General features: G+C 43.0%; 1 protein-coding gene across 2 annotated transcripts in view; it reads right to left on the bottom strand.

Moving 5' to 3' along the window:
- Positions 1–2626: 2626 nt before the first annotated feature.
- Positions 2627–13183, bottom strand: part of tax1bp1a (Tax1 (human T-cell leukemia virus type I) binding protein 1a) — a 52478-nt gene continuing 41921 nt past the window's right edge. Inside the window, exons 13-17 of one of the 2 annotated variants that reach the window (XM_047807856.1) lie at positions 10618–10704; positions 8567–8747; positions 8311–8459; positions 7528–7613; positions 2627–3430 (exon numbers count right to left, since the gene is read on the bottom strand). In XM_047807856.1, coding sequence (XP_047663812.1) covers positions 3220–3430; positions 7528–7613; positions 8311–8459; positions 8567–8747; positions 10618–10704 — 714 coding nt within the window. In that variant the 3' untranslated portion in view covers positions 2627–3219. Of the gene's footprint in view, positions 3431–7527; positions 7614–8310; positions 8463–8566; positions 8748–10617; positions 10705–13183 lie in introns of both variants that reach the window. The other variant, XM_027144393.2, reaches the window with a different exon arrangement.

The raw sequence follows: 13183 nt of genomic DNA, 5'->3' as shown, positions 1-13183 counted from the left end.
CCTTAAAAACAGACCAAGAGCTTCAGTTAATGTTCACATCAAACAGCAAAACAGGGGAATGCTGGATGTGGTCCAGAAGATACACTACAGTGACTTTATACATATATGTGGCAAGCAGAAGAAGCAATTCAACATGAACAAAACATCAGAATCAGCAGAAGAGGACATCAGGTTCCTCTCTTCTGCCAAGAACAGGAATCTGGGGCTAAATCTAAACATCACCTGGTCTTTTAGCAGCAGTCATGACACCATCAGAGATCCCATTCTCTCCAGGCTGATGTTTCATGTGCACATTACCTGAAGCTCTTGACTTGGATCCTGACTGGATAATTGCATGTGTAAAGGTGTTTTCATTGGGCTTGTGTGATCACCATGAATGTTTCCACTGTCCAGAACCAATTGAAGAAGCCTAATAAAGACAGGAAAATTATAGCTACAGCAGCAGGTGAAGGTTAGGTGAAGGTACAGTAAGATGAAGGACATGTGCCATTATTCACTTCAGTCCTGATTTATTTATATGGTGCTTTCACCAGCTTTCTTCTGCTATGTTCAGGTGATTACTGTGTAGGAAGATCACACCTGAGACAAATGAAATCCATACATTTTCATTTTGTATTGTCACTTGTAAAAAGGTGTCAGAAAAGTGTATGTTTTTTCTACATGATCTGTTTAAAGTGAATGTTCTTGTGTGTAAAAAGGGCCAAAGCTCCTCTGGAAAGTGGTGTGAGGATGGATTTCATTTGTCTCTCCTCTACCAAGGGAACAGAACCCTTAGTAAATCCACCTGCAATCCTACAGCACAGACTGTAGGTCCAATCTAATCTGATGACAGTAAACCGCTGGGAATCATAGCAGGAGTTAGGGTTAGGGATAACTCGCACAATCCTACATGCTGTAGATGTTTGTTTATTGTTCACACTTTCTCATGACTTCATGTTCCTCCATGTCAGACAAAGGCTTTGTGTTTCATTAGAAAGACATTAATCTCAGGTCCCAACACTGCCAGCACCACTACATACTCCCCAGTGAGAGAAAGGGACGCACACACAGCACAACTCCACATCTTCTGTAGTGGAACATCTGAATGTCATTGGTTTCTCTTGTGCTCCAAATTAAGTGCCAAATTATTGTTTGTGTGAAAGAGACAGAGAGCAGGCAGTGGTTTAGTGGAGCTGACCTATCAGATTAGACCTGATACTAGTGTGTGATGCAGTGTTGAGTGGACAAGACGTGTGGCTGTGAGTTTTCCCTAGCATTGTTGTGTTGTGTGAATCATGCTGCTTGTTCCTGCCTCACTGCTCTCAGCCTCACTTTGTGCCCCCCCCCCACCTGCTGCACCATGCTTTCTAAGGTGAGGTAGCACTTGAACCCTGCAGACAACCTCACTGTAAACTTCATGAGCAGAACCGAAATAAAGGCACTGAGTTTAGAAAAGAAAAGGGGTCAGATCACAGGCAAATGGTGGATGGTTACAAAAGTGCAATAACTGTCTACAAAAACACCACCACCAACTCCGCTTACACACTGACGCTCCGTCCATCCCCCTGCTAGGTAGTTAACACACTAACTCATTACCAGCTTGTACTTCAAAGGGAATAAATGGTATGTTTCCCCAGTACAAGCCGTTAGTGACTGGAACACACACACACACACACACACACACACACACACACACACACACACAGTGAGGAGGCCTGTTGTTAGCAGTACAGGAATGCAGGCCAGCTGCTGCCGTAGTGAACATGTGCCATAACGGCTCTGAGTGAGGTGACCCTCGGCTGTGGCTACAGGTACAGCCGCACACTGCTGCTCTGGTGTACACTCACTAAGCCCTTTACACATCATCTGATTCCCACAGCAGTATTAAACATTAGTGTTGTCTTGTCATGGACAACATTTCAGGTGATCAGTCATGTGTGTTATTAGTGTAATGATCCTAGGATGAGCTGATGAGTCTAGATGCCAAAAAACCTCAGTGTGTGTGTGACAGTACAGTGAACAGTGCCAATTTTAATACTTGAACAGATGTACAGTTCTGGTTACATGTTGATGTGGTGTCACTTGTGTGTGTGTAAAAGCTTTTTTCCACTTTGGGCCCACACTTTGTGTACGTCTGAATCAATCGTACATATCATTTTGTAGAGCAGCAGCTTCACACAGACGACCTGTGGAAGCGTCTCAGTAATTTATACCATTTAGGGTTAGATGTACGGCGCAGCCTGCAACGTCCTGTATAGTGAATGTATCGTAAACTCTTTGTAAAGTAGTTTTGAAATTATATTTTCATACTACGTTTTGTGAAATATTTTCTCTGTAGCAGAATTTGTATTACTGGTTCTTTGAGATTTGTTGAGGTGTCTTTATTTTAAAAGCTGTTTCTGACATTTGGAAAGGGTGCAAAAAAAATGGAAAAATAAAGATGGAAAACGTGTGCGTGTGTGTGTGTGTGTGTGTGTGTTACACTGACTGAAACCTTCTCTACTACTGCATCTGTAAAAACAAAAACGTGAATCAGAATGAGCTGCAATGTAACTCCATCACTAGATACATAGTGTGTGTAAAAGTGAAAACACCTTTTATTGTCCTGCTATAATACAACATTCAAGACTGAAAACACAAAACATCATCAGCTTTATGTCATTCCTTTTATTTCTTTCACATCACAAGCCAGGACACGCAGCAGGATGTCAGAGACCTGATATCCCCCAGAATAAAGTCCATTATCCCACAGCTCCAGAATGGTCCATGTGGGGTATCAGGAAATGGTGCTACAGGATGAGGCTGTTACACATCACACAGCAAAACGTTCAACATGACCTGCATCATATCAATCACTCCACCATAAATACACTGTGTTCAATCACACGTCTCTCCACAGAGTCTAGAGTTATACACGTAAAGCTATCAGTATACAGTGCAACCAATCTCATAGCAGCTTCAAATGAATTGGGAATAAATAAAATCTAGAGAAAGGAAAGAGTTCTAAATATAAAGTACGATACCTGACACTTAGCAACAAACATGTCTTTACGAGACACTATTGTGTGTATGTGCAAATCTCAAATGTAAGTGATGTAAAAACATGCGGGCATTAGCACACAGGCAAGTAACATCATCATCATCATCTTCATCAAAAGTGCTGAACTAAGCATTAACGCTCTCCTCCACTGAACACCTGGTTAGGATGTGACCTGAAGGCTCTACACTGGCAGGACGTTTCTACTCCATGTTGTGGAAGTTGAGCACGTTGCTGTCGAAGTGAGTGAAGACGTGTTTCTCGTAGAGCTGCTGTTGGCAGTCCAGAGGGAACTGTTCACTGCACACAGGACACTCCCTCCAGTGGGACTCCACATGGCGCTCAAAACTACGCTGCTCAAAGTGTGGAGGGAAAATGACTTCACACAGAGGACAGCGCTTATGAACATCCGTCCTGGAACACACACACACACACATGATTACACACACACACACACACACACACACACACACACACACACACACACACACACATGATTACACACATGATTACACACACACACACACACACACACACACACACACACACACTATTACACACACACACACACACACACACACACACACACACACACTATTACACACATGATTACACACACACACACACACACACACACACACACACACACATGATTACACACACACACACACACACACACACATGATTACACACACACACACACACACATGATTACACACACACACACACACACACACACACACATGATTACACACACACACACACACACATGATCACACACATGATTACACACACACACACACACACACGTTCACACACACACACACACACACACACGTTCACACACACATGATTACACACACACACACACACATGATCACACACATGATTACACACACACACACTTTCACACACACACACACACACACACACACACGATTACACCCACACACCAACACACACACATGATTACACACGTACACATGATTACACACACACACAAACACATGATTACACACACACATACACATGATTACACACACACACACACAAACACATGATTACACACACACATACACATGATTACACACACACACACAAACACATGATTACACACACAAACACACACACACACACATGATTACACACACACACACACACACATGATTACACACACACATGATTACACCCACACACCAACACACACACATGATTACACACACACACATGATTACACCCACACACCAACACACACACATGATTACACACACACACATGATTACACCCACACACCAACACACACACATGATTACACACGTACACATGATTACACACACACACAAACACATGATTACACACACAAACACACACACATACACATGATTACACACACACACACATGATTACACACACACACACACACACATACACATGATTACACACACACACATGATTACACCCACACACCAACACACACACATGATTACACACACACACATGATTACACCCACACACCAACACACACACATGATTACACACGTACACATGATTACACACACACACAAACACATGATTACACACACACACACACACACACACACATGATTACACACACACACATGATTACACCCACACACCAACACACACACATGATTACACACACACACATGATTACACCCACACACACACATGATTACACACGTACACATGATTACACACACACACAAACACATGATTACACACACACACAAACACATGATTACACACACACATACACATGATTACACACACACACACACACACACACGTGAACACGTGTTTACACACAGGTGTTTATTGCTAAATGAATTGTGTTATGTGGTGTGATGAAATTGGTGCACTGTTATTGTGAATACACAGAAAATTTGCATTATTGTGAAAAGTTTGTGTTTCTTCATATTTCGGTGTTACTCTTACAAGATTTGGGATATATGTGATGATTATGTTGGCTTTGTAGAAGCCAACATTCTGATTTCCGTTATAAGCTTATTATTCTTCTTCTTCTTCTTCTTCTTCTTATTATTATTATTATTCTTATTATTATTCTTATTCTTCTTCTTCTTCTTCTTCTTATTATTATTATTCTTATTATTATTCTTCTTCTTATTATTATTAGACAAAAATTTATTTAAAAAAATGCGGCCTAGGGCGTTCGGGCCACATAATTCGCACCAAATTCGGATATGTCGTAGACCCTGGTCTGAAGTTTGTTGCTTCTATTTTTCTAAGCGATCGGAATTCCAGCATTCCCGGTACGGAAGCTCAAAGTGGCCTTTTTTCCCATAGACTTCCATTATAAACTTTTGAGGTTTATAACTCGGCAAGTTTTCAAGCGATTTACACCGAACCCGGACAGGTTCTTTAGGACCTTACTCCGGACGAAGTTTTTATTCGGGAGTTCCGATGGAATTTTCGGTTTTCCCGTAGTCGACGCTCGAACATCTCATAGACTTGAATGGGGAATTCCGAAAAGTCCTCTAAGCTCTCACACACACAATACATCCAACATTAGGAATTGCATGTAATGTTCTATGCAGTATAATAAGTAGAATCCCATAATGACTGCAGTATTGACATGAAATGTCCACACCCTCAGTAGCCACTTTTTACCAAAAGTATTGGCACCCCACCGGGTATTCTGGTGACGTCACTCGACATGATGTCACGTGTAGCCCCGCCCCCAAAACAAGCGAAATCAAAAATTTGCACAACATGGACATGTGACATATCAAAACACTCAGCACATTGAGGGGAACTGCCCCACGGGTATTCTGGTCACGTCACGTGACGTCACATGTAGCCCCACCCCCAAAACCAGCGAAATCAAAAATTTGCACAACATGGACATGTGATATATCAAAACACTCAGCACAATGAGGGGAACTGCCCCACGGGTATTATGGTCACGTCACATGCTCCTGTCCGCTCATCTCCAAAAGTATTGGCACCCTAGCGGTCCAGTAGCTTTCACAATCTTTCTGTCCACTCGCCTCCAAAATGCACCCGGTCTTTGCGAATACTTGCACCGTCAAAGCCAACATCAAAGTTTTTCGCGACAAACTTTACAAATCTAGTTAGGAAGTAAGATACATGTGTCCTTTGTTCACTCTCCTTCTGACTGGACTGACAATCCTTAATAAAATTTGACACAGTGTTTATATCTGTCTGGCACCCCAGCATACCTTTGAGAGGGACAGTGTTACAAAATGATTACACACACACACACACGATTACACACACACACACACACACACACACACACACACACACGTACACACGTACACACGATTACACACACACACACACACACACACACACACACACACACACACACACACACACACACACGTACACACGATTACACACGTACACACGATTACACACACACACACACACGCACACATGATCACACACACACACACACACGCACACGATTACACACACACACACACACACACACACACACACACACACACACACACACACGATTACACACACACACACACACACGAGATTACACACACACACGAGATTACACACACACACGAGATTACACACACACACACACACACACACGATTACACACACACACACACACACACACACGATTACACACACGATTACACACACACACACACACACACACACGATTGCACACACACACACGATCACACACACACACACACGCATGATTACACATACGAATACACGCACACACAAACACATGATCACACACACGAACACACACACGAACACACATACTGTACACATGAACACACAAACACATGATTACACACACACACGAACACACATACACATGATCACACAAACGATCACACACACACACGATTACACACACACAAATACACATGATTACACACACGATCACACACACACACGATTACACACACACACACACACGAATACACACACAAATACACATGATTACACACACAAATACACAAACACATGATCTCACACACACGAACACATACACAAATACACACACACGAACACACGTACACATGAACACACAAACACATGATTACACACACGATCACACACACACACAAATACACACACGAACACACAAACACATGATCACACACACACGAACACACATGATTACACACACCTACACAAGATCACACATGAGTACACATGAATACACACATACTCAGAGTAAGAACCACCATCGTCGTCCTCAGCAGCAGAATAAACTAATACTACCTAATATTACCCCAGTGTCAGTGGGTAAGTGTCTATCAGCACCTACATTTTATTTTCTTACTCTTTAGATCCATCCAGCCTGATATTTCTGTGATTGTGTTTACTTTGGGAAACAGAATCTAACACTTTGTGTGTACGTGTGCATTAAGAAACATCTAACTCCAAAGTAAAGTTTGATTAGAATCCCAGTGATGAAGAACAGAGCTGAAAGCAGCAGTGTGATCTGAGCGCTCCAGTGTTACCTGGTGTCAAAGCAAAAGCTCGAGCCGCTCTCATTCGATTCTGGACTGTGATGATCGCAGACTGCAGGAGCTTCACCATCACCTCCCTGTTCCAAGACAATAGTACTTGGTTAACACACACACACACACACACACACACACACACACACACACACACACACACACACACACACACTCCTTCACTTCCCATACACTCAGTGCCAGTCTTCAGTAGTATCTAACCACTGCTTTACTTAATGAGTCTCAAAAGCACTGATCTCTCTCTCTCTCTCTCTCTCTCTCTCTCTCTCTCTCACACACACACACACACACACACACACACACACACACACACACACACACACACTTTCCCCTAAAAGCCACAGCTGTCTGTATGCAGTGGCTCTCCTGCAAAGGTTAATGGGCCTTTAATGCAGCAAATGAGCGAGGCTGAGAAACAGGTCAGTGTAGAATGGCAGCCTTGCAGAGCACAGGCCAACACCTCCACCAATTAGTACAGACCACATCAGCCATGCTTACTAACGAGTCTCTGCCCTCGTCACTCTCATCCACTAATGAGCTGAGGAGGAAATGCCTTAATTGTGGTATTATGCAAATTGCCTGTATTAGTGCGCTCCTTTAACCTAAAATGTCTAGCCTTAAAGAGCAAGACAGAGGATAGAAAAGTAGAGAAACGAGGGAAGGAAAAGAGGAGAAAATCTGACAGGACTGGAGATGTAGAAATAAGACAAAATCTAAGCGCTTGAAAAAACATTATGATAATTGAAGAAAAGTGCTTCTGACGTTAGGCCGCTCCTCAGCAGGGTTCTCCAGGCCATCAGGAGGACTGAGACTGCGCAGCGGCTGACTGCACACCACAGGACCCACCCATGGAGGCGGAGCTACAGGAGGGGGGCGGCAACTTTGATGTGGGGACAAAGCCCCATCCGCTCCTTCTAGGAGACACAAACACACGTTTCCATCATGTAATCATTAACCATCATGGGAGAAGACCCACTGTGTCTGAGTCGCAGCCCTGTGCTGAGCAGCTCATACACACCACGAGTGTTCTGATCACAGTACGGGTTTCCATACTGCAGCTCCGCAGGTTGCTGGGGCACAAGCAGAAGAGGGGGAGAGTCGTGAGGGTAGGGCAGAGGGTAACGCAACACCACGGGTTCCCTGACCTCTGACCTCTGTCCATAAACGGCTTCCTCTTTGCTTGCATGTGAACGTAGCTCCTGAAAGGCAGAAACATAATCAATGTGTACAGCTTCCTGCCTGCAGCTTCCTGTCTGGTGTTAAAAGCTACACTCGTTAAAGGTGGGGTCTCCGTTGTTTGAGAAATGCTTCAGAAAACTGAGTCGGGACGACAAACAAGAACAAAACCAAAACAAACGTGTAGCCAATGAGCAGAAAGGGGCGTGTCTTGTCGATATGGGTGGAGAGAGTGTTCAGTGCGCATGTGTGACATTAGCAGAAAGCGGTTTTAACATGGACATGGAGGATAAAAACAAAGAAAGAAAGAGAAGAAAGACTTACGATAAGGACAAGAAGTAGGACGTGTTAATATAGGATCAGCTTTCCAGCGCTGGAGAGAACTGAAGGAGCAGGAAGTTGGCCACATATTCACAGGTTGGAGTTTCCCGAGTCAATAACTCCTGAGCTAAACGCTGTTACTACACAAATAACACCTCTTTTCTATCGTAGTAATGTAGAGAGGCAGCTACAACCGCGTTTTGTGTAGTAACAGCGTTTAGCTCAGGAGTTATCGACTCGGGAAACTCCGACCTGTGAATATGTGGCCGACTTTACTTAAGACGCCGAGGCGCTTTTTTCCTTCTCGATAGGTGAGTAACGTTGGTTTTGCTTTGTTACACAGAACTAATATATGCCTTTGTCCTTTACATCATTATGCTTGTGTGGCATTTTTGCTTGTTTGTTTATCTACAATCGTATTGTTCTTCCCTTCAGCTATGATAAAGACACGTTTCTTTCCGTTAGTCGCCTGGGTTACGTATGTATGTGTGGGCGGAGCTATCGATACAGGGGTGGGACCCGTTTGGGTTAGGGGCGTGTTTGTTTTGGTGATTTTATATGTCAACATTGGCTTTCAAACAACGGAGACCGCACCTTTAGCACAGATTAGATTCACAGCACTGTACTCTTATGGCTTCATGCTTAAAGCTTCACTGACACAACATTTAAGTGCATTCTGTCCCAATAACTGCCTTGTTGTTCAACACCTTCATCTTTTACAGGGACAGTGATGAAGGACCAGGAAGGACCTCCAGAGGACCAGGTGTTACACTGGGGTTGAAAATTAAAGATTAGCATTTAGCATACATTTTCATCAATAGTTGCCCAAAGAGGCTGGTGTCTGATTCAGTGTGATTCTGGTCTTTACATGGAACATTCTGGAAAGCAGTTTCTTCTGACTCCAACTGGATCCCGCCAGAGAGGAAAAGACAGGACAGACAAGTCAGGATTTCAGTGATTTATTAGAAGGACAGAAAATACGGCTGACTGTTTTGATGGAGGTTTGTTACTGTGTTCAGTGTTTGTGTTATCACTGTGAATCATGTACATGAACACGATTCCCTGAAACACACACAAGAGCCTGTAGCTGTTCAACGTAATCATTAGCCCTGAAACCCATTCAGATGAGACCAACATCTGGGCTTCTTTTATTTAAAGACCTCAATCAGTGTCGGCTGCTGCTTTGGAAATTAAAGACACTACCACTGTTAAAGAGCCAAAAAAGCTCAGTCTTTATGTATCTCTGGTGTGGTGAAATCTCTTTCTTTTCTTTGTCTCTCTCCGTCACCATCCATTTAACCTGAGAACTGGGGATCATGATTAGAGGAATTATTCCTCCAGTTAACATTTACAGTAACACAAGTGCTGTCGGTAATAAAGGAGCTGGTGGTGGCATTTAGGTGGCTCCAGAGGAGTCTAATCAAAGTACTGCTCATTTTATTACATCATCTCAGCTTAAATACATCAGTGTTAGCCTTCTGGGCCAGAGCAAATAGAGCGAACAGCTTTACCAGATTCTAATGAGACAAAGAAACTGAAATACTACAAAAAAATACCTGGAAAAACTCTTACCTCTTCCAACTTCTCCTTTTCTTTCATCACCTCAGCTAGACTCTCTCTCAGTGAACAGACCTCTCGAACCTTCTCCGCTAACTGGGCCTTTAAACACACATGAATAAAAAGCTTGTGATTAGAATCCCTGTGTGATAATACAGTAAGCACAGTATTCCATTAACTGGAGATGAACCAGTACAAACCAGTGAACTCTAATCATCAGAAACCAGCATTATAGCTGCTACATGTTGGATGTGAAAGACAATCAGGACCAAATTCACAATATGAATGTAAAAACTATCAGAGTCAGGAGAAACTCTTTAAAAACCCTCGTTCTTTACTGGAAGGAATGCAGATGATGATAACTGCAGCTCTGTGATCTTTACTAGAAGCTAATGGAGGAAGAGAGGAGAAATGAGAGCATGATGTCAGGGTTTTATTGAATTGTTCAACAGTCAACTCTTTTCCGCAGTGCTGTGTGATAGGAGTGTAAAGGAGCCGAGATGGTTGGTGGGCTATGTGGAGAGAATGAAGAACTGATAAACATCTTCAGGGAGGAAACTCAGCATGTGGTCATGTCCAATAATGTGTATCTGAGTATTAGATGAAGGCAGTGGTGGCTAAGGCAGTTAAGGTTATGGGTTGTTGATGGGAAGGTTGGGGTTCAAGCCCCAGCACCTGTTGGGCAATTGTGCAAGGCTCCAGGGGTGCTATATCATATCCAACCTCAAACTCCTCAGTTGGGATATATGAAGTACAGAATCTGCTGTACTGTAGTGTATATGTGTTAAAATGATGTGTGAGACCTTGGGCTACAGAGCTTGTCCCTGCTACAGGTCTGAGGTGACTCTGATGACCCAGACTGGTCTACAGGGCCGCTGTCCTTCTAGAAGAATAACATGATCATGTCTCTGTGAATTGATGAAACTGTTTGATCGATAAAGTACACTGTGCTTGTGTGTGTGTGTGTGTGTGTGTGTGTGTGTGTGTGTGTGTTTAAAAAGCTGAAAGTAAAAAAATTGGATAGCCTTTCATAGCCTTATCTCCATACACTATTTACACACCATACTTCACCTGAACATTCTAAGGACACTTTACCTCTGGACTTGCACCGCACAGTGCCACTATACACACACCATACAGCACCTGGACACTTTATACACTATACACACACCATACAGCACCTGGACACTTTATACACTATATACACACACCATACAGCACCTGGACACTTTATACACTATATACACACACCATACAGCACCTGGACACTTTATACACTATATACACACACCATACAGCACCTGGACACTTTATACACTATACACACACCATACAGCACCTGGACACTTTATACACTATACACACACCATACAGCACCTGGACACTTTATACACTATACACACACCATACAGCACCTGGACACTTTATACACACACCATACAGCACCTGGACACTTTATACACTATATACACACACCATACAGCACCTGGACACTTTATACACTATATACACACACCATACAGCACCTGGACACTTTATACACTATACACACACACACCATACAGCACCTGGACACTTTATACACTATACACACACCATACAGCACCTGGACACTTTATACACTATACACACACCATACAGCACCTGGACACTTTATACACTATACACACACCATACAGCACCTGGACACTTTATACACTATATACACACACCATACAGCACCTGGACACTTTATACACTATATACACACACCATACAGCACCTGGACACTTTATACACTATACACACACACCATACAGCACCTGGACACTTTATACACTATATACACACACCATACAGCACCTGGACACTTTATACACTATACACACACACCATACAGCACCTGGACACTTTATACACTATATACACACACACCATACAGCACCTGGACACTTTATACACTATACACACACACCATACAGCACCTGGACACTTTATACACTATATACACACACCATACAGCACCTGGACACTTTATACACTATACACACACACACCATACAGCACCTGGACACTTTATACACTATACACACACCATACAGCACCTGGACACTTTATACACTATACACACACCATACAGCACCTGGACACTTTATACACTATACACACACACACCATACAGCACCTGGACACTTTATACACTATATACACACCATACAGCACCTGGACACTTTATACACTATACACACACCATACAGCACCTGGACACTTTATACACTATACACACACACCATACAGCACCTGGACACTTTATACACTATACACACACACCATACAGCACCTGGACACTTTATACACTATACACACACCATACAGCACCTGGACACTTTATACACTATACACACACACACCATACAGCACCTGGACACTTTATACACTATACACACAGACCATACAGCACCTGGACACTTTATACACACACCATACAGCACCTGGACACTTTATACACTATACACACACACCATACAGCACCTGGACACTTTATACACTATACACACACACCATACAGCACCTGGACACTTTATACACTATACACACACCA

This window comes from Tachysurus fulvidraco, chromosome 24, assembly GCF_022655615.1.
Source record: "Tachysurus fulvidraco isolate hzauxx_2018 chromosome 24, HZAU_PFXX_2.0, whole genome shotgun sequence".
Lineage (NCBI taxonomy): Eukaryota > Metazoa > Chordata > Actinopteri > Siluriformes > Bagridae > Tachysurus > Tachysurus fulvidraco.
The sequence above is the reverse complement of the archived record's forward strand: the minus strand, read 5'-3'. Positions and strand labels throughout refer to the sequence as shown.